This window comes from Pristiophorus japonicus, chromosome 11, assembly GCF_044704955.1.
Source record: "Pristiophorus japonicus isolate sPriJap1 chromosome 11, sPriJap1.hap1, whole genome shotgun sequence".
NCBI lineage: Eukaryota > Metazoa > Chordata > Chondrichthyes > Pristiophoridae > Pristiophorus > Pristiophorus japonicus.
This window is the reverse complement of record NC_091987.1, coordinates 62980606-63001856: the sequence shown is the minus strand read 5'-3', so window position 1 is coordinate 63001856 and position 21251 is coordinate 62980606. Positions and strand designations below refer to the sequence as shown.

General features: G+C 43.0%; 1 protein-coding gene across 2 annotated transcripts in view; it reads right to left on the bottom strand.

Moving 5' to 3' along the window:
• The window catches only part of kdm6a (lysine (K)-specific demethylase 6A), a 424338-nt gene that overhangs the window by 140227 nt on the left and 262860 nt on the right, over nucleotides 1-21251 (bottom strand). For both annotated transcript variants that reach the window (XM_070893443.1, XM_070893444.1), the window contains one exon: nucleotides 20056-20110. In XM_070893443.1, the coding sequence (XP_070749544.1) occupies nucleotides 20056-20110 (55 nt within the window). The remainder of the gene's footprint in view (nucleotides 1-20055; nucleotides 20111-21251) is intronic.

Here is a 21251-nt window from a genome sequence, read left to right as displayed (position 1 = left end):
CCCTGCTCCTATTTTTTATATTCTTATGACATGTGAACTGGTTGCAAGTCTGAACTTATACTGTGCTTTTACTTTCTTAGTAAAAGCAAGCATTTTCTCAAGAACTTAAAACTGGTTTTGAAGACATAATCTTGAATGTTGTCTCGAAGGCAAATTGGAATGGGGGGGGGGGGTGGGGGAGATGGTGGAAGGGGCAAAAAGACGGACAGGATGCTTGGAGCAGGCAAATACCTTATAGTGCATAACATAAATTAAGCTAACAAACTGCAAACATGACTGAAGGCCAGCAAAAACACTCAAAGCCATGATGGCCCAGAAGGGTCAGAGAAGAATAGGTGAAGCAAGAGAGGGGATAAGGTACATGTTGTATTCAGGGTAAAGAGGAAGGTATTGGTGTATGGGATGGTGGGAGGTGAGGGCAGAACAAAGAATTAAGATTTCAGTCATAATTACAATATAAAAGCCAATTCTGCTTTAAGTAACAGTGTTTTTTCCAGACCAGCATGGGGGGAAACCCTTTAGGGAAATCTCACCCCTGCAGGACAAAAAACCACATTCTCAGTTGTTTCAGTGCTTCTTCTGCACAGAAAGCATTTAATTGGCAATGATCATGCCTAGTCATGGCCAAGAAAGCAGAAGAGAAAAGATCACTGAGTAGTCTGGCAAGGTGACACTGTAGAACACGGAATGGTCACCTCGAGGAGCAGAGAGGTAGAAAGGGCAGAAAAAGACAGCAGAGCAATTGAGTGGAACCATCATGCAATCGGCTTGATTAAAACAAGCCTCAAACATGTCGTACAGTGGAGATCACCACCACAGAATGGACTACATGCCTTGGAAGGACTCATTAGCAGAAACAGCATGATAAGAATAAAAGTGTTTTATATCTGCAGCACTTACAACATAGGGTGCTATATGCAAGACTTACAAATATAAATGGTGCCAATTGAAAATTGTGTGCAAACTGGATTGTTAGCAAACTCAAAACAATAAAACCCCACTGTTTTGAGGGCTCTTGGATACAATACAAAAAATTCTTCATGTGCTTAAAATCCAACAAGGTTCAAATTACTGAAGTTATCCAGTTTCAGTGACTGAAACTCACTGTTTTGGCTCAAACAGGAAAAATAGCTGATGGGGGAGATAACAGCCTAGCTTCTTCAGCACCTTCAGAGAAATCAGGAATGGGAAATCAGTCCAAAGAATAACAGCTGGTAAGCAAACCAAATACTCTGATTGACAGCAAACCTTTCAGGCACCTCTGTGCTCCCTGGGAATTGGGATAAAACCAGGATTCTATCATGGTTCAGAATATTAAAGATTCATTAATCTCCCAAACAAAATGGAAACTTTGAGACTGAAAGCGTTGATTTAAGAGTTAATATACTACAGTAAACTAAATTTCCACAACTAATGTATCAGAGTTGCAGATATGGACTTTTGGAAGACATTCGACCAAGTGCTGCGCACACAGGAGGCTTATTAAGAAGACAGAAGCCCATGGGTACAAGGGGAAAGTGGCAATATGACACAAACTTGGCTCAGTGACAGAACTCAGGATGGTTGTGGATGGATGCTTTACACACTGGGAGGTGGTTCGCATGGTGTTTCTGAAGCATCAGTTTTGGGTCCGTTACTTTTTTCAATTTTTATAAATGACCTAGATTTGCGTGTAGGGAGCAGCATTATAAGGTTTGCAGATGATAAGCAACTTGGCAATGTAGTAGACAGTGATGAGGTTAGTTTTAGGCTTCAGGATGACAGACAGAATGGTGAAATGGGCAGACGCATGGCAGATGGAGTTCAATGTAGAGAAGTGTCAAGTGATGCACTTTGGGAGGAATAACATGGAAAGACAATATACTATAAATAGTACAATTTTGAAATGTGCAGATGAGCTGAGACACCTTTATATATAACACAAATCCGTAAAGGTGACACGGCAAGTTGATATGGTGGTTAAAAATGCATATGGGCTATTTGGATTTATTAAATACAGGAACAGAATATAAAAGCAGAGAGATCTGGCTAGAACTTTATAAATCACTGGTTAGGCAACAGCTGCAGTATTGTGGACAATTCTGGGCACCACACTTCAGGAAAGATATAAAGGCCTTAGAAAGGATACAGAAGAGGTTTACGTAAGAACATAAATAGGAGCGGGAGTAGGCCATCCGGCCCCTCGAGCCTGCTCCGCCATTTAATACAATCATGGCTGATCCGATCATGGACTCGGGTCCACTTCCCTGCCCGCTCCTCATAACTCCTTATCCCCTTATCTTTTAAGAAGCTGTCTATCTCTGTCTTAATTTATTCAATGACCCAGCTTTCACAGCTCTCAGGCAGCGAATTCCACAGATTTACAACCCTCAGGAGAAGAAATTCCTCCTCGTCTCAGTTTTAAATGGGCGGCCCCTTATTCTAAGATTATGCCTCCTAGTTCTAGTCTCCCCCATCAGTGGAAATATCCTCTCTGCATCCACCTTGTCAAACCCCCTCATAATCTTATACGTTTTGATAAGATCGCCTCGCATTCTTCTGAATCCCAATGAGTAGAGCCCCAACCTATTCGACCTTTCCCCATAAGTCAACCCCCTCATCTCCAGAATCAACCTAGTGAACCCTTCTCTGAACTGCCTCCAAAGCAAGTATATCCTTTCTTAAATATGGAAACCAAAACTGCATGCAGTATTCTAGGTGTGGCCTTACCAATACCCTGTATAACTGTAGCAAGACTTCCCTGCTTCTATACTCCATCCCCTTTGCAGTAAAGGCCAAGATTCCATTAGCCTTCCTGATCACTTGCTGTATCTGCATACTTTTGTGTTTCATGCACCAGGACCCCCAGGTCCCTCTGTATTGCAGCACTTTGCAATTTTTCTCCATTTAAATAATAACTTGCTCTTCGAGTTTTTCTGCCAAAGTGCATAACCTCATACTTTCCAACATTATACTCCATCTGCCAAATTTTTGCCCCCTCACTTAGCCTGTTTATGTCCTTTTGCAGGTTTTTTTGTGTCCTCCTCACATTGCTTTTCCTCCCATCTTTGTATCGTCAGCAAACTTGGCTATGTTATACTCGGTCCCTTCATCCAAGTCGTTAATACAGATTGTAAATAGATGGGGTCCCAGCACTGATCCCTGCGGCACCCCACTAGTTACTGATTGCCAACCAGAGAATGAACCATTTATCCCGACTGCCAACCCGAGAATGAACCATTTATCCCGATTCTCTGTTTTCTGTTAGTTAGCCAATCCTCTATCCATGCTAATATATTACCCCCAACCCTGTGAACTTTTATCTTAGGCAGTCACCTTTTATGTGGCACCTTGTCAAATGCCTTCTCGGTTGGTCCAAATACACCACATCCACTGATTTCTGTTTATCCACCCTGTTCATTACATCCTCAAAGAATTGTAGAAAATTTGTCAAACATGATTTCCCCTTCATAAATCCATGCTGATTCTGCCTGACCAAATTTTGCTTTTCCAAATGTGCTGCTACTGCTTCTTTAATAATGGATTCCAACATCTTCCCAACCACAGATGTTAGGCTAACTGATCTATAGTTTCCTGCTTTTTGTCTGCCTCCTTTTTTAAATAGGGGCGTTACATTTGCAATTTTCCAATCTGCTGGGACCTCCTCAGAGTCCAGGGAATTTTGGTAAATTACAACCAATGCATCCACAATCCCTGCCGCTACTTCTCTTAAGACTCTAGAATGCAAGCCATCAGGTCCAGGGGATTTATCTGTCTTTAGTCCCTTCTTCATAAGACAACCCCTTCATCTCAGGAATCAACCTAGTGAACCTGGTCAACAGGTCAAAACTGGTCAATTTTAAATTTGCATTTTTAAAGTAATTAAAGCAAAAATTTTCAGTTCTGCTCAATGGTTTAATTATCCACACACACAATGTACCTATGCAATTTCAACACCACCCTAGTATTGGTTTATAGCTAGTAATGGTTTATAGCTAGTAATGGTCAAAATTGTTACAGGTGCAGCGACGAAAATCCAGAGTTCCGGAATCTCGACCGATCGGTGGCAGGGTCGTCCGGAACCCGTAAAATGTTCCGGAATCCGGACCCGCCGACCTCGGGGTCCCGCCGCAGCTCAACCTCTGGCCCCGCCTTACTGCCTCTCACCCCGCTCCTCGGCAGCAGGGCCCGCCCGAACAGCTCTTTGGCGGCAGGGCCCTGCCAGACGACCTCATCGACGGGGCCGGTGGCCCGAACAGCTCCTCGACGGGCCTTAGCAGCTCCTTGGCGGGGACCTCCACCTCTTTCTCACATTCTGAATTCTGGAAATACCTGAACCTGGCTCGGGTCTTTCCAGATTCGAGATGTCAGAAAGACGATCAAAAGTCCATAAAAGCCCGGAATCCGGAACGGCCTTGGTTTCTCGACGCTGCACCTATTCTAGCCTTATAGCCAACAGCAAAGGTTCTTTTACCCAAGGAGGTCTAGAAGGCCATCAGTTTTTGATATTTTGAGACACACAGGTTGAACCTCCCTTATCCGGAACAACCCCTTGTCCGGAACCATTCCTGGCCACTGGGTGGCGCATGCGCAAAACTCCGACATGAACAAATTGAAATCCTTCCTCGCTGCCGACTCCTGCAATCACTGGCCTGGCCCCGCAATCCACTGCCCCCCCCCTCATGATCTCTCTGCCGCATTCCCAGCCCCAATATACCCTTGTTCAGTACCTGTACCATCCAATTTAACATGACCACCCCCGTCCGGAAAAGTCCCTTATCCGCACGTATTTTCAATTGCTGTATATTGAGAATATTTTTTTCTTCGAGTAGCTGATACTGTTTTAGAAGTCAGGACAGGGGTGTGACAAAAACAAAGATTTTTTTTTATATTAGTAGCTATCCCTTAAATGTATTCCCAATATAACAGCCAAAATCTTATACCGTGCTTCACTCAATACTAACATTGCAAACTGAATTCAGTTGTCTGAAAAGCTTGAGGGAGGAGCCAAACTACTTTTGAACAAACACAGATCAATAGATTTAAAATTGTAGAATTTTACAACACAAGAAACAACCACTTGTTCACTTCGTCTCTGTGGGCAAGAACTATCCAGTCAGTCCCTCTGTCCTTGCCCCATACCTTTTACATTTTTGCTTTTGAAAATATTTATCCACTTCCACTACTGTTTCTGACACTCCCCTTCGTCCTTTTGATAATGATCTTAAATTTATATGCCTTCTGGATATTGATTGGCTGATCAATTGAAAGTTTTTTTCCTCATTGACCTTATCAAAAGTCTTCATAATTTGAAACATCTCTCAAATCTCCTCTTAATTTTTTCTGTTCTAATGAAAAATTTTCTAGTTTCTCCTCATAATGAAAGCCTCTCATCTTAGTAAATCTCTTGTATACTCTCTCCATGGTCTTGACAGCCTTCTTAAAAGTATGTGTCCAAATCAGGACAATATTCTGAACATGGCCAAAGCAGTAACTTACATAGGCGTAACTTTACCTCTATGTTTTTTTACTCTGTGCCCCTATTTATAGAATCCCGTGTTTTATTTCGAAACACAAACTTTATTAATTTGTCCTCCCATTTTAAAAATGATTGCATATCTGAAACCCTGTCCGTCTTCTACACCTTCTGAAGATTTAGTATTTGGTGTATATGGGTGACAAATTTGGCTTGGGCAGTCATGCAAAATGGGCAAGTACATCACCAGTCTGTTTTGCACTCGGTCAGATTTTGTTTTCCATTGACTTCATCACTACCAAGACAAAATTATACCCCGATATATTTCGTATTATTCCTTCTCCCAAAATGTACCAGTCACATTTCTCTGCATTAACTTTCATCGGACATCTATATGTCCCAATATTTGCCTACATCCTCCTGAAATTGCACGTGTCAGCTGTGGCTCAGTTGGTAGCATCCTCGCCTCGGAGTCAGAAGATTGTGGGTTCAATCCCACTCCAGAGACGTGAACACAAAAATCAAGGTTGACACTCCAGTGCAATACCGAGAGAGTGCTGCAACATTGGAGATGCCTGCCGTCTTTCGGATGAGATGTTAAACCGAGGCTCCGTCTGCTCGCACAAGTGGGCGCAAAAGATCCCATAGCACTATTCAAAGAAAAGCAGGGCAGTTATCCCTGGTGTCCTGGACAATATTTATCCCTCAACCAGCATCACTAAAGCAGATTATCTGGGTATCACATTGCTGTTTGTGGGAGCTTGCTGTGCACAAATTAATTGCTTGCTGCTGGGTTTCCTACCTTACTACAATGACTATACTTCAAAAAGTATTTCATTGGCTGTAAAGCACTTTGGAATGTTCGGTGGTCATGAAATTCACGATATAAATGCAAGTCTTTCTTTCTCATAAACTCCTCTTTAGTTAACCAGACGCCCTATGTTTGTGCCATGTGAACATTTTGATATTGTGCCCCTTATACCAATACCAGGTCATTTGTATATATAGAGAACAGCAATGATCTCAACACTAACCCACAAACTATTTACAATCTATATTAACGACTTGGAAGAGGGGACTGAGTGTAACATAGCCAAGTTTGCCGACGATACAAAGATGGGAGGAAAAGCAATGCGTGAGGACATAAAAAAAGCTGCAAAAGGACATAGTCAGGCTAAGCGAGTGGGCAAAAATTTGGCAGATGGAGTATAATGTTGGAAAGTGTGAGGCAGAAAAAAAATCAAAGAGCAAGTTATTATTTAAATGGAGAAAGGTTGCAAAGTGCTGCAGTACAGCGGGACCTGGAGGTACTTGTGCATGAAACACAGAAGGATAGTATGCAGGTACAGCAAGTAATCAGGAAGACCAATGGAATCTTGGCATTTATTGCAAAGGGGATAGAGTATAAAAGCAGGGAACTCTTGTTACAGCTGTACAGGGCATTGGTGAAGCCACACATGGAATACTGCGTGCAGTTTTGGTTTCCATATTTATGAAAGGATATACTTGCTTTGGAGGCAGTTCAGAGAAGGTTCACAAGGTTGATTCCGGGGATGAGGGGGTTGACTTATGAGAAAGGTTGAGTAGGTTGGGCCTCTACTTACTGGAATTCAGAAGAATGAGAGGTGATCTTATCGAAACGTATAAGATTATGAGGGAGCTTGACAAGGTGAATGCAGAGAGGATGTTTCAACTGGTGGCGGAGATTAGAACTAGAGGGCACGATAGAATAAGGGGCCGCCCATATAGAACAGAGACGAGGAGAAATTTCTGCTCTCAAAGAGGGTTGGGAATCTGTGGAATTCGCTGCCTCAGAGAGCTGTGGAAGCTGGGACATTGAATAAATTTAAGACAGAAATAGACAGTTTCCTAAACAATAAGGGGAGAAGGGGTTATGGGGAGTGGGCAGGGAAGTGGAGCTGAGTCCATGATCAGATCAGCCATGATCTTATTGAATGGCAGAGCAGGCTCAAGGGGCCGAATGGCCTACTCCTGCTCCTATTTCTTATGTTCTTATAATTGTTTATATCACTCAAGTCCAAAAAACATCCATTAACCACTGTTCCGTTCCTGTCCTTTAATTAACTTCCTACCCATGCTGTAACATTTCCTTTAATAGTGTGTCTTATTTTTACAAACAAGTTTTCTGGTGGCACCTTAACAAATGCCTTTTGAAAATCCATATACACAACATTCACTACATTTTCTTGAAACAATAAACTATTATTTCCTCAAATAACTCTTTAAAATTTGTTAATCCGGACTTGACTTTTACAGATCTGTGCTCGTTATCCATAGTTAATCCTAGTCTTTCTAAGTCAGTATTAATTTGGTCATGTATTATGGCCTCTAGAAGCCTGCTGATTACTAATGTTAGGCCGACTGGTTATCTGGTTTCACCCTTTTTGGACAGAAATGACACACTCGCAACCCTCGAGCACTATGGCACAACTTCCATATCCAAGAAAGTTGGAAAGACTGGTCAGAGCTTCCACGGACTTCCCTCAGCAGCTGTTCAGTTATATCCAAGTTATTTTCAATAAAAGGCAACGGGTGACATCCCAGTGAGGCCAATCCTGTCCTCAACCAGCGTATATATTCTTGCACTTTTCAGTTATAATCACCGGATAACGATCACATCAGGAGCCCTTTGCCTGCCAACACTGATCATTTAGGCAGACACATGAATAATGAGTAAGAGGACGAGATTCCAGAGGAAGGCCATGCTACCTTGAGGAGTGGAGAGGAAAAGAGGACAAAGAAAATATCTGGAAGAAAGAAAAGATTCCAAGATAGTATAAATTAAATATTAGGAATTATAACAGATGCAATGATGATTAATAACAATAGGTTATAGTGTTGTACTGAAATGTCAAAAGAAAAACTTTGCATTGAGCACTTCAAAATTCTGAAATAATTTATCTAGACATGTCTTGCAAAAAATATTTGTTTAATTGCACAAATCCATTTTATGATGTGTAAAGAATAATCAAATGTATTGATTCTAAGTATCAGAGTTTAGCAACTATTACTGTCACAATAGTAATTGCCTTCTCCAACACTTATTCATTTGAAATACCTATCACATTAGAATAGCTATATCTTACAACTTCATGACACTAGACTATACCAGATATGAATGTGCACACATTTGCCGGTTCGCAACATCCGCACCCAGTTTCTGGAAGGGTGAGGGTGAGGCTCTTTAGGGAAAAAAACTCTATCCAGCCCAAATATGGTCCACTACATCAGAGAGAATGTGGCCAAGAGTAGGGGACTCAGGTGCTGGGAGTTGCATCGGTTACAGCCTGGAATCCACCAGTTGGTCAATAGACTGGGTGAAAGGAGGCACACCAGCCTACCAGCCAGTAGATGTGGGCCTTTTGGTGGTTATGCATGGGTTATATCAAAGGTGCGGCAAATGAGCCAGAAGAGCCGAGGGCCCAGCGGCAGCACGGGCCTGCCCACACTGCGATGTGTGCACGTATTAAGTCCGTGCAGCAGAGGTCTCCAGTCGTCCTGGTTCAACCCTTGCCACTGGATAAAGGCCTAGCTCTGTGGCTGATGTGCAACGGTCACCACACGTTAAAAAAATCCACGCACAGGCATCTTCCACCACCCTCAACTGGAGTCCAGGACTGGAATATCAGGTCCTTCATTGAAACATCTGTGAACTCTTGTGGAAGCAAGACATCCTCGTTCGAGGGATCGCCAATGATGATGAATGTTCAATAAGATTAGCAGGTATTCTAAACTCAGGCTGTTTTCAGAAAATATTTAACGAGTCCAATTGGAATTATTGAAAGAATACGAGAATAAGTGATAAGAAATACAAGACAAAACACGATATAAAACTATTCTAGAAAAGAATAGTTTAGTATTAGATTGTGACTTTTTGCTATTTCCCTTTCAAACAACTAGATAGAATATTTTCTACAGTGACTATGTACAGTGTGCCATTTTATTTGCTTCATGCTTTGTAAAATAAAAAATTTGCTTAATAATCTAAACTTAAAATGAGGTTTCAAATTCAATTGCTTTACTGTTCAGCAAACACAGAACAAAGATCCCATTGAGGCTTGGAATAATTTCAATCTAAAGAAAGGCAAAGACGACCCTAAATATAATAAGGGGGTGGGGGTGGGGCAATAGAGATTGATTCCATGTTTGGAGGGAGGGAGTCCTTTTTTTTTAATATATTCGTTCCTGGGATGTGGGCATCACTGGCAAGGCCAGCATTTATTGCCCATCCCTGATCGCCATTCAGAAGATGGTGGCAAACTGCCTTCGTGAACCGCTGCTGTCCACCTAGTGACATGACTCCCATAGTGCAGTTAGGGAAGAGTTCCCAGTTTTTGACCCAGTGACAATGAAGGAACGGTGATATATTTCCAAGTCAGGATCGTGTGTGACTTGGAGGGGAACTTGCAGGTGACTGTGTTCCCGTGTGCCTACTGCCCTTGTCCTTTTAGGTGGTAGAGGTCGTGGATTTGGGAAGTGCTGTCGAAGAAGACTTTGAGAGTTGCTGCAGTGCATCTTGTAGATGGTACACACTCCAGCCACAGTGTGCCGGTGGACGAGGGAAGTGAATGTTTAAGGTGATAGATGGGGTGCCAATCAAGCGGGCTGCTATGTCCTGGATTGTGTCGAGTTTTTTTGCGTGTTGTTGGAGTTGCACTCATCCAGGCAAGTGGAGAGTATTCCATCACACTCCTTCCTGACTTGTGTCTTGTAGATGGTGGAAAGGCTTTGGAGAAGTCAGGAGGTGAGATACTCACCGCAGATTACCCAGCCTTTGACCTGCTTTGTAATATTTATGTGGCTGGTCCAGTTAAGTTTCTGGTCAATGTTGGGTGATGGTAATGCCAATGAATGTCAAGGGGCGGTGATTAGGTGCTCTCTTGGAGATAATCATTGCCTGGCACTTGTGTAGAGCGAATGTTACTTGCCACTTATTAGCCCAAGCCTGAATGTCGACCAGGTCTTGCTGCATGCGGGCACAGACTGCTTCATTATCTGAGGAGTTGTGAATGGAACTGAATACTGTGAAATCATCAGCGAATATGCCCCCTTCTGACCTCATGACGGAGGAAAGGTAATTGATGAAGCAGCTGAAAATAGTTGGGCCTCGGACACTGCACTGACGAACTCCTGCAGTGATGTCCTGGTGCGGAGATGATTGGCCTCCAACAACCATGACTCCAGCAGTGGAGAGGTTTTCCCTGATTCCCATTGCCTTCAATTCTATTAGGGCTCCCTGATATCACACTCGGTCAAATGCTGCCTTCATGTTAAGGGCAGTTGCTCTCACCTTACCTCAGCTTTTGTCCATGTTTGGACCAATGCTGTAATGAGATCTGGAGCCGAGTGCTCCTGGTAGAACCCAAACTGAGCATCAGTGAGTAGATTATTGGTGGGTAAGAGCTGCTAGATAGCACTGTCGACAACACCTTCCATCACTTTGCTGATGATTGAGTAGACTGATGGGACGGTAATTGGTCGGATTTAATTTGTCCTGGTTTTTGTGGACAGGACATATCTGGCCAGTTTTCCCACACTGTCGGGTAGATGCCGGTGTTGTGTATGTACTGGAACAGCTTGGCTCGAGGCGCTGATAGGTCTGGAGCACAAGTCTTCAGCACAACAGCCAGGATACTGTCGGGGGCCCACAGCCTTTGCTGTATCCAATGTGCTCAGCCATTTCTTGACATCACGGAGTGAATTGAACTGGCTGAACACTGGCTTCTATGATGGTGGGGACCTCAGGAGGAGGCCGATGTAGATCATCCACGACACTTCTGGCTGAAGATGGTTGCAAACGCTTCAGTCTGGTCTTTTGCACTCGCGTGCTGGGTTCCGCCATCGAGGATGGGGATGCCCAAAGAGTCTTCTCTTCCAGTCAGTTGTTTAATGGTCCACCACCATTCACGAAGATGTGGCAGGACTGCAGAGCTTTGAGCTGATCTGTTGGTCGTGGGATCGCTCAGCCCTGTCTATAGCATGCAGCTTCCATTGTTTAGCATGCATGTCGTTCTGTGTTGCAGCTTCCCCAGGTTGGTACCTCATTTTTAAGTACATCAGCTGCTGCTCCTGGTGTGCTTCTCTATACTCCTCATTGAACCAGTGTTGGTCATCTGGCTTGATGTTAATGATAGAGTTAAGTTGTAATTAGTTTTTAATTACTAACAGTATTTATGGATGAAAACATTCGTATCAGCAAAATTTAAAGCAAGAATTAAGATAACCAAAAAACTGCCAGCACCCAAGGCATTGGTAAAATTTGAATTCAATCATTCTGGAAGTGTTTTAAAAAATATAACTTGCAAGTCACATTGGAAATGAAACACCACTTTCTAAGTTTTTATATTTCACTCTTGAATTAAATATTTTTTTTTAAATGATTATGCAGAACTCTCAAGTGAATCAGGGAGTGCTGGAAAAGCTCAAAGAAGAATGATTCAGTGTACAATTTTCTACCTCAAAGTACGGTGCTGTGGGTTGAGCATTTTTGACCTTTGATACCTGCAGAGTGGCCAACTCATCAGTTGCATTAAGTGTCAAAAAAACATGAAAACGCAGCATTGTAAATTAATTGCAGTGATGCTAGCTGATCCAAAAGCAGTTTAATCAAATGCCACGCATAGCACTAGTTCTGGTACGCATATCCAATCCCCTGCTCTAAATGATTCTTTAGGACATGACAGCAACTTGCCTTTCTTCAAACTCCTCAGAAGCGCTTTTCATCACTGACATTCAAACAAAGAGCCTTTTTTTCCCAAATTTAAAAAAAATTACAAAAGCAAAAGTTTAAAAGTGATGAATGAATACACAAAATCTCTGCCACATACAAATTGATATGTATCTCTGGCCACCTCAAGTCCACAAAAACAATTTAGATGATACCAGCCATTTTGCAGACAAAGTTTCATGTGTTAAGTGACTTTCAGCTCAAAGAACAGGATATATATTAACTTTAGATAAACATTTTACAGTCCTTAGAAGATACTACAAAGAAAAATGTTATTCATAATTAAGGTTCAGAAACTAAAAATAGGTTTGCAAACAGCTAATAAACTCCATTTATTAATGGAATAATTCTGGGTAGAATAGATTTTAAAGTATTACAAAAAACCATCATTGCACAATTATAGGAATGAAATTTAAAACCTTTTAGATAGAATTTAAAACCTTACAACCCAATTGAGGCCACCATCATTACACTATTTCCAAGGCTGGAATAGAAACATTTAATTTTCTGCCGACTCTTACTCTTGCAATCGCTCGCTAGAAAGGAAATGGGTATTTTCCCTTGTATTCCAAGGCCACCATTGTAGTACCCTTCCCAAAGTATTGTACTTAAAGGGCTGAGGGTGGATAGGCAATGGCAGACATTTGAAGATCACATGGATGAATTACAACTATTGTACATCCCTGTCTGGCGTAAAAATAAAACAGGAAAGGTGGCTCAACCGTGGCTAACAAGAGAAATTAGGGATAATGTTAAATCCAAGGAAGAGGCATATAAATTGGCCAGAAAAAGCAGCAAACCTGAGGACTGGGAGAAATTTAGAATTCAGCAGAGGAGGACTAAGGGTCTAATTAGGAAGGGGAGAATAGAGTAGGAGCGTAAGCTTCCAGGGAACATAAAAACTGACTGCAAAAGCTTCGATAGATGTGTGAAGAGAAAAAGATTAGTGAAGACTAATATAGGCTCCTTGCTGTCAGAATCAGGTGAATTCATAATGGGGAACAAGGAAATGGCAGACCAATTGAACAAATACTTTGGTTCTGTCTTCACTAAGGAAGACACGAATAACCTGCCGAAAATACTAAGGGACTCAGGAGGAACTGAGGGAAATCCTTATTAGTCAGGAAATGGTGTTAGGGAAACTGATGGGACTGAAGGCTGATAAATCCCCAGGGCCTGATAGTCTGCATCCCAGAGTACTTAAAGAAGTGGACCTAGAAATAATAGATGCATTGGTGGTCATTTTCCAGAATTCCATGGACTGTGGATCAGTACCTATGGATTGGAGGGTAGCTAATGTAACCCCACTTTTTAAAAAAGGAGGGAGAGAGAAAACAGGGAATTATAGACCTGTTAGCCTGACATCGGTGGTGGGAAAAATGCTGGAATCAATTATTAAAGATGTAATAGCAGAGCATTTGGAAAGCAGTGACAGGATCGGTCCAAGTCAGCATGGATTTATGAAAGGGAAATCATGCTTGACAAATCTTCTAGAGTTTTTTGAGGATGTAACTAATAGAGTGGATAAGGGAAAACCAATGGATGTGGTGTATTGGACTTTCAAAAGCTTTTGACAAGGTTCCACACAATGTGAAAAATTAAGGCACATAGTATTGGGGGTAATGTATTGATGTGGATAGAGAACTGGTTGGCAGACAGGAAGCAAAGAGTGGGAATAAACGGGTCCTTTTCAGAATGGCAGGCAGTGACTAGTGGGGTGCCGCAAGGTTCAGTGCTGGGACCCCAGCTATTTACAATATACATTAATGATTTCGACGAAGGAATTGAAAGTAATATCTCCAAGTTTGCAGATGACACTAAGCTGGGTAGCAGTGTGAACTGTGAGGAGGATAAGAGGAGACTGCAGGGTGACTTGGACAGGTTAGGTGAATGGGCAAATGCATGGCAGATGTAGTATAATGTGGATAAATGTGTGGTTATCCACTTTGGTGGCAAAAACAGGAAGGCAGATTATCTGATGGGTGACAGATTAGTAAAAGGAGATGCAAAGAGACCTGGGTGTCATAGTACATCAGTCACTGAAGGTAGGCACGCAGGTACAGCAGGCAGTAAAGAAAGCAAATGGCATGCTGGCCTTCATAGCGAGAGGATTTGAGTATAGGAGCAGGGAGGTCTTACTGCAGTTGTACAGGGCCTTTGTGAGACCACACCTTGAGTATTGTGTGTAGTTTTGGTCTAATCTGAGGAAGGATATGCTTGCTATTGAGAGAGTGCAGCGAAAGTTCACCAGACTGATTCCTGGGATGGCAGGACTGACATGTGAAGAAAGACTGGATCGACTAGGCTTATACTCACTGGAATTTAGAAGAATGAGGGGGATCTCATAGAAACATAAAATTATGACGGGACTGGACAGGTTAGATGCAGGAAGAATGTTCGCGATGTTGGGGGAAGTCCAGAACTAAGGATAAGGGGTAAGGGGTAAGGGGTAAGACATATAGGACCGAGATGAGGAGAAACTTTTTCACCCAGAGAGTGGTAAACCTGTGGAATTCTCTGCCACAGAAAGTTGTGGAGTCCAGTTCATTGGATATATTCAAGAGTGAGTTAGATGTCGCCCTTTTTAACCAATAAGGGAATTAAGGGTTACGAGGAGCGGGCGGGTAAGTGGAGCTGAGTCCGCGGCCAGATCAGCCATGATCTTGTTGAATGGCGGAGCAGGCTCGAGGGGCTAGATGGCCTACTCCTGTTCCTTGTTCTTATGGCTAAGGGGATCAGGGGGTATGGAGAGAAAGCGGAAGTGGGGTACTGAAGTTGCATGATCAGCCATGATCATATTGAATGGTGGTGCAGGCTCGAAGGGCCGAATGGCCTGCTCCTGCACCTATTTTCTATGTTTCTATGAAACAGTGACCAGCAAATGCTCACAATTTTGAAAACAGCAACATTCTGATACTTCTTGTAAACCTTAAAGTATAACACTCCCTCACATATAATATAAAGTATTAATAATTTCTCATATATAATATAAAGTACAACATTCCCTCACGTATAATATAAAGTATAATATTCCCTCACATAATATGCACCCCTCATCTTGGGCCACAAACTTTCAGAAAAATGTATTATCCACGCATAATGTAACTCGTACTTGGCTTTTGAAAACCATTCAACTATTTTATCTGTTTGTCCTTGGAAGAGTATCAGTGCAACAGAGAAGCTCAAGATATTCGGTATGCTGAGATGCACGGCAGGAAAGTAACTGAGTACGAGTTTTAACAGAATGAAGCTAACATAACCGACCAATAAAAATTTGGAAAGCATCACTTAAAAAAGGCTGGCATTCACCAATGACAGACATCAAGGAGGTGTTGGAATCAGCAGGATTGAAGTTGAAGTTAAAGCTATGGGTTAGATTTCCCACCCTTTTAGGTAGAAAATCTAACCCTTACACCTCTGGCTAAGAGGAAAAAAACATCAATGAAAGTATCCAGAAACTAGAAGAAAGATTCCCGCGCAGGCACATTAGAATTGTATGGAATCTGCTTGCTGACTGCAAAGATATAGGGCCCGAAATTGGTGAAGGCCCCCGCCCGCCCAAAGAACTGCTGATGGCTGCCGAGATACCTGACGGTTTTTTGGGTGGGATATTCATCAACAAGGTCCCTCAAAGGTTGGCGGGCAGCAAATGAGGGACTTACGCTGCCAATCTGGGCGGCAGCAGGCGGGAGCTCCCATTCTCGGCGGCAAAGGTGCTTGCTGCCCAAGTGCCGCCAAGGATGGAGTCAGGCCCACAGAGGGTCGAACAGCTGAAAATAAAAATCATCAGGAAAAAATTTTTAAAACTATCGGAATACCTTCAGGGGACCCCATCCAGGTAAGTCGCTGTGGAAAAAAAATAAAAAATGTTCACTAACCCTTTTTTCAGGATCTTCAGACTTACCATCGGGGACAGACCAGCCTCCAGCCAGCGGTCCACCCCAGTTCTGGCGCCGACTCCCGCCGGCATGAATATGGGAAATTGGCAGATGGGAGCTATGTTGCGCCACTCAGCCGTCCGCTGACATCAGCGGGCGGTTCCCAGCGGTTCCCCCCTCCCGCCCGCTCCAGCTTACCTCGAAAGTAGCACTGAACAGATCTTGCAGAGGAATGTTTGGGCAGTGGAGAGTAAGCTGATCAATTTCGGGCCCTATATACAGTTTCAGTTGATCATACTGAACCAGTGCAGACGACTTATTTTCAAACTGATCTGCGTAAACATGGATCCTATCCATTCACGTTTGAAACATAGAAACATAGAAAATAGGTGCAAGAGTAGGCCATTTGGCCCTTCGAGCCTGCACCACCATTCAATATGATCATGGTTGATCACGCAACTTCAGTACCCCATTCCTGCCTTCTCTCCATACCCCTTGATCCCTTTAGCCGTAAGGGCCACATCTAATTCCCTTTTGAATATATCTAACGAACTGGCCTCAACAACTTCGTGGTAAAAAATTCCACAGGTTCTCAATTCTCTGAGTGAAGAGTTTCTCCTCATCTCGGTCCTAAATGGCTTACCTCTTATCCTTAGACTGTGACCCCTGGTTCTGGACTTCCCAACATCAGGAACATTCTTCCTGCATCTAACCTGTCCAGTCCCGTCAGAATTTTATATGTTTCTATGAGATCCCCTCTCATTCTTCTAAACTCCAGTGAATACAGGCCCAGTCGATCCAATCTCTCCTCATATGTCAGTCCAGCCATCCCGGGAATCAGTCTGGTGAACCTTCGCTACACTCCCTCAATAGCAAGAATGTCCTTCCTCAGATTAGGAGACCAAAACTGTACACAATATTCAAGGTGTGGCCTCACCAAGGACCTGTACAACTGCAGTAAGATCTCCCTGCTCCTATACTCAAATCCTCTCGCTATGAAGGCCAACATGCCATTTGCCTTCTTCACCACCTGCTGTACCTGCATGCCAACTTTCAATAACTGATGTACCATGACGCCCAGGTCTCGTTGCACCTTCCCTTTTCCATGCCATACAAGTGTATCACAGCCATAAAAGGCAACAAACCGATTTCCATCAGTACTACTGGAAATTAAAAGCTTGATGCTCAAATATCTGGTGAGCAGAATTGTTAACTGCATACATATTCAAAGTAACCATCACAGAAACATAGAAATTTACAGCGCAGAAGGAGGCTATTTCGGTCCATCATGTCCACGCCGGCCAACAAAGAGCCACACAGCCCTTGGTCAGCAGCCCTGCAGGTTACATATAAATCTATAAACAATGATGAAAAGGCAAAGAGCAACCAGTCCGCCTCACAAAACCGCGACACCCCTTGTACTGAAACATTCTACACTCCACCCCAACCGGAGCCATGTGATCTCCTGGGAGAGGCAAAAACCAGATGAAAAACCCAGGCGAATTTAGGGAGAAGAGATCTGGGAAAATTCCTCTCCAACTCATCCAGGCAATCGAAACTAGTCCAGGAGGTCACCCTGGCTGTATTCGATTCCCTGCAGTACTTACCATTTATACTGCGTCGGCCAACAAAAGGTCATCCAGTCTAATCCCAATTACCAGCTCTCGGTCTGTAACCCTGCAGGTTACGGCACTTTAAGTGCCCATCCAACCATCTCTTAAAATTGGTGAGGATTTCTGCATCCACCACTCTTCCAGGCAGCGAGTTCCAGATCCCAACAACCCTCTGCGTAAAGAAGCCCCCCCTCAAATCCCCTCTAAACCTTCCACCACTCACCTTAAAACTATGCCCCCTCGTAATAGACCCCTCCACCATTGGAAATAGGCCTTTACTATCCACTATGTCCAGGCTCCTCAATATTTTGTACACCTCAATGAGGTCTCCTCTCAACCTCCTCTGTTCCAATGAGAACAAACACAGCCTATCCAATCTGTCCTCATAACTAAGATTCTCCATTCCAGCAGCATCCTAGTAAATCTCCTCTGCACCCTCTCTAATGCAATCACGTCCTTCCTATAATACGGTGACCAGAACTGCACGCAGCACTCCAGTTGTGGCCTAACCAAAATATTATACAATTTAATTATAACCTCCCTGCTCTTATATTCTATGCCTCGGCCAATAAAGGCAAGCATTCCGTATGCCTTCTTAACCACCTTATCCACCTGGCCTGCTAATTTTAGGGATCTGTGGACAAGCACTGCAAGGTCCCTTTGTTCATAGAAACATAGAAAATAGGTGCAGGAGTAGGCCATTCGGCCCTTCGAGCCTGCATCACCATTCAACATGATCATGGCTGATCATGCAACTTCAGTACCCCATTCCTGCTTTCTCTCCATACCCCTTGATCCCTTTAGCTGTAAGGGCCACATCTAACTCCCTTTTGAATATATTTAACGAACTGGCCTCAACAATATTCTGTGGTAGAGAATTCCACAAATGACCACCCATGCCTACCATTTAATGTGCATACCCTTTCCTTATTAGCCCTTCCAAAGTGCATCATCTCACACTTCTCTGAATTAAATTCCATTTGCCATTGCTCTGCCCACTTGACCAGTAGATTGATATCCTCCTGGAGCCCATGACTTTCTTCTTCATTAGCAACCACACAGCCAATTTTAGTGTCGTCTGCAAACTTCTTAATCATACTCCCTATATTCAAATCTCAATCGCTGATATATACCACAAAAAGCAAGGGACCCAGTATGGAGCCCTGCGGAAGCCCACTGGAAACATCCTTCCAGTTACAAAAACATCCATCAATCATTACCCTTTGCTTCCTACCTCCAAGGCAATTTTGGATCCAACTTGCCATTTGCCCTGGATCCCATGGGCTTTAACCTTCTTGACCAGTCCACCATGTGGGACCTATCAAAAGCTTTGCTAAAGTCCATATACACTACATCATCCGCACTACCCTCATCGACCCTCTTAGTTACCTCCTCAAAATATTCAATCCGGTTAGTCGAACATGATCATCGACCGTAATATTTCCAGGAGGCACTGAGAAGAGTGCACGCTAAAAAAATGTGGGTCCAACAGTGGATTAGGATCAGGAATGTGTGTGTCGTTGGTAGAGATGCTTTACTTATCACTAAGCATTCTCTACTTATTGTGAATTCATTGAGATACCACCAGCTGCCTTCCATCAAGAATGAGCGAAAAAAAAGTTAGCCTTGACTCCAAGGGGAATGATGTGCATATTAAAGCTGTTACACAGCAGCAAACAAATCAATGAAAGCTGTTTTTCAAGTGACGTGGAATAGATAGATTGCCAATGACGTCTATATCTTCACTGCTGAGGGTTGCATGTGAACTCTCATTCTTGAGAAAACCATTCAGTAGACGTATAGAACATATTGGATCTCCACAGACTGAACAGCTTCAGGAAATGTGCACATCTATTACCTGAAGATAATATCCTTCGGTTGACCCAGTGCAAGGTGATGACAATTACAATGGGTAAACTGAACATACCTTAAATGACACCCACTTGTAGGCTGTTTGATTCACCTGATTAATTTAAGGGTCCCCAAAAGATTTTTTTTTTGGTTATCATTGCTTGTTTTTAGTTTACCATATGCACTGCACTTTTAAGTAATTCACAAGTTTGTTCCATAATTCCAGAGTAACTTGCAAATATTTTTTGTTTAAAATTAATGTAATATATGCACCACCTCTTTGGGGATGTGAGCGCAATATGCAAAAACTTACTCGATATTCTTAACATGTTAACGAAGAAACCCAGAGTATGAATACAAAATAATGTGCACAAACTTTGATTATATCTGACTGGTATTTAAACAAAAGCAATTAAGTAATTACACAACCCGAGGTCTATATTAGTATTGGACATGAACATCTTTTGAGGATTTTTTTTCCAAGTTAGACAAACAAATGAAATTACTTACTTTCTGCTTTGGACAGAGTGCAAGGGTTGGAATCAATCAATGCCAACTGAAAATGCTATAGGAAAAAAGAAACAATATCAATACAAACATCAAACAACAGTCAAGCAAATCTGAATTAATCAAGGAAACTAGGAAAAAACACTAAAATAAACTATAAATTTTCCATTTTCTTCGTGGCTGGCAAGAATGAAAGAAAAACAAATACAGGGTTGAGCACTGAAAAAATTATATGACTGCAGCATTTAATAGCTATACTCAAAATACCTCAAAAGGATACAATTTAAGAGTATTCAATGAAATAGTTTAAAATTATACTTTGTAGTTTATGCACTTTTAACAGTGAACTCCAGCGCAGCACCTGAAAAGCACACTAGAAGCATCTGCAATGAATTTGCTCTAACTTACCTTGATTACCAAGCCAAGACAATCTGAGCAGACTTGGTTGGGAATCCCATATCCAACTATCTTACTAGTATGCAAATATACAGGAAACTGAATGTAGGCACACACAAGATGTCAGCTAAAATGCTTTTAACTCTAATTAGATTTCCAGAATCAAAAATATATGGATGTGCTTATTTGTACAGCCAAAATGGCCACCATGCTCCACCTTTTGTCGATGATTGGTCGCCTTGGTGGATAAGTCACACCCTGAAGTTTCACAGGAATGTGTAACTGAAACCGCCATCCCAAAATCTCACTAATTTTACAAATTGTAACTCGATCCACTTTGACTTTCTGAAACGACAGAGGACAGAGCTCCCCAGAAGACAGCAAGGGCCAGCCAAAGTGCCTTAACCCAGTTCAAGTGCATGCATCCCCCAGCCGAAGTGTGATCAGTCTTCCCTCTCCTCCTCCCCACCCCTCCCCAGGTCTCCCTCTCCGCTCCCCCCCTCTCCCCAGCATGTCGCTCACGCTCTCTCTCCCAGCCCCGCAACCGTCCCTCACTCTCTCTTCACTCACCCCCCGCCATCCCCCGTCCCTCACTCACTTCCCCCCCCCCCAACCCTCACTCTCACTCCCCCCGCCCAACCCCTCACTCTCACTCCCCCTCAACCCCTCATCCCTCACTCTCCCCCACCCCTCACTCTCCCCCACGCCAACCCCTCATCCCTCACTCTCACGCCCCCAACCCCTCACACCTCACTCACGCCCCCCACCCCTCACACCTCACTCACGCCCCCCAACACTCACAC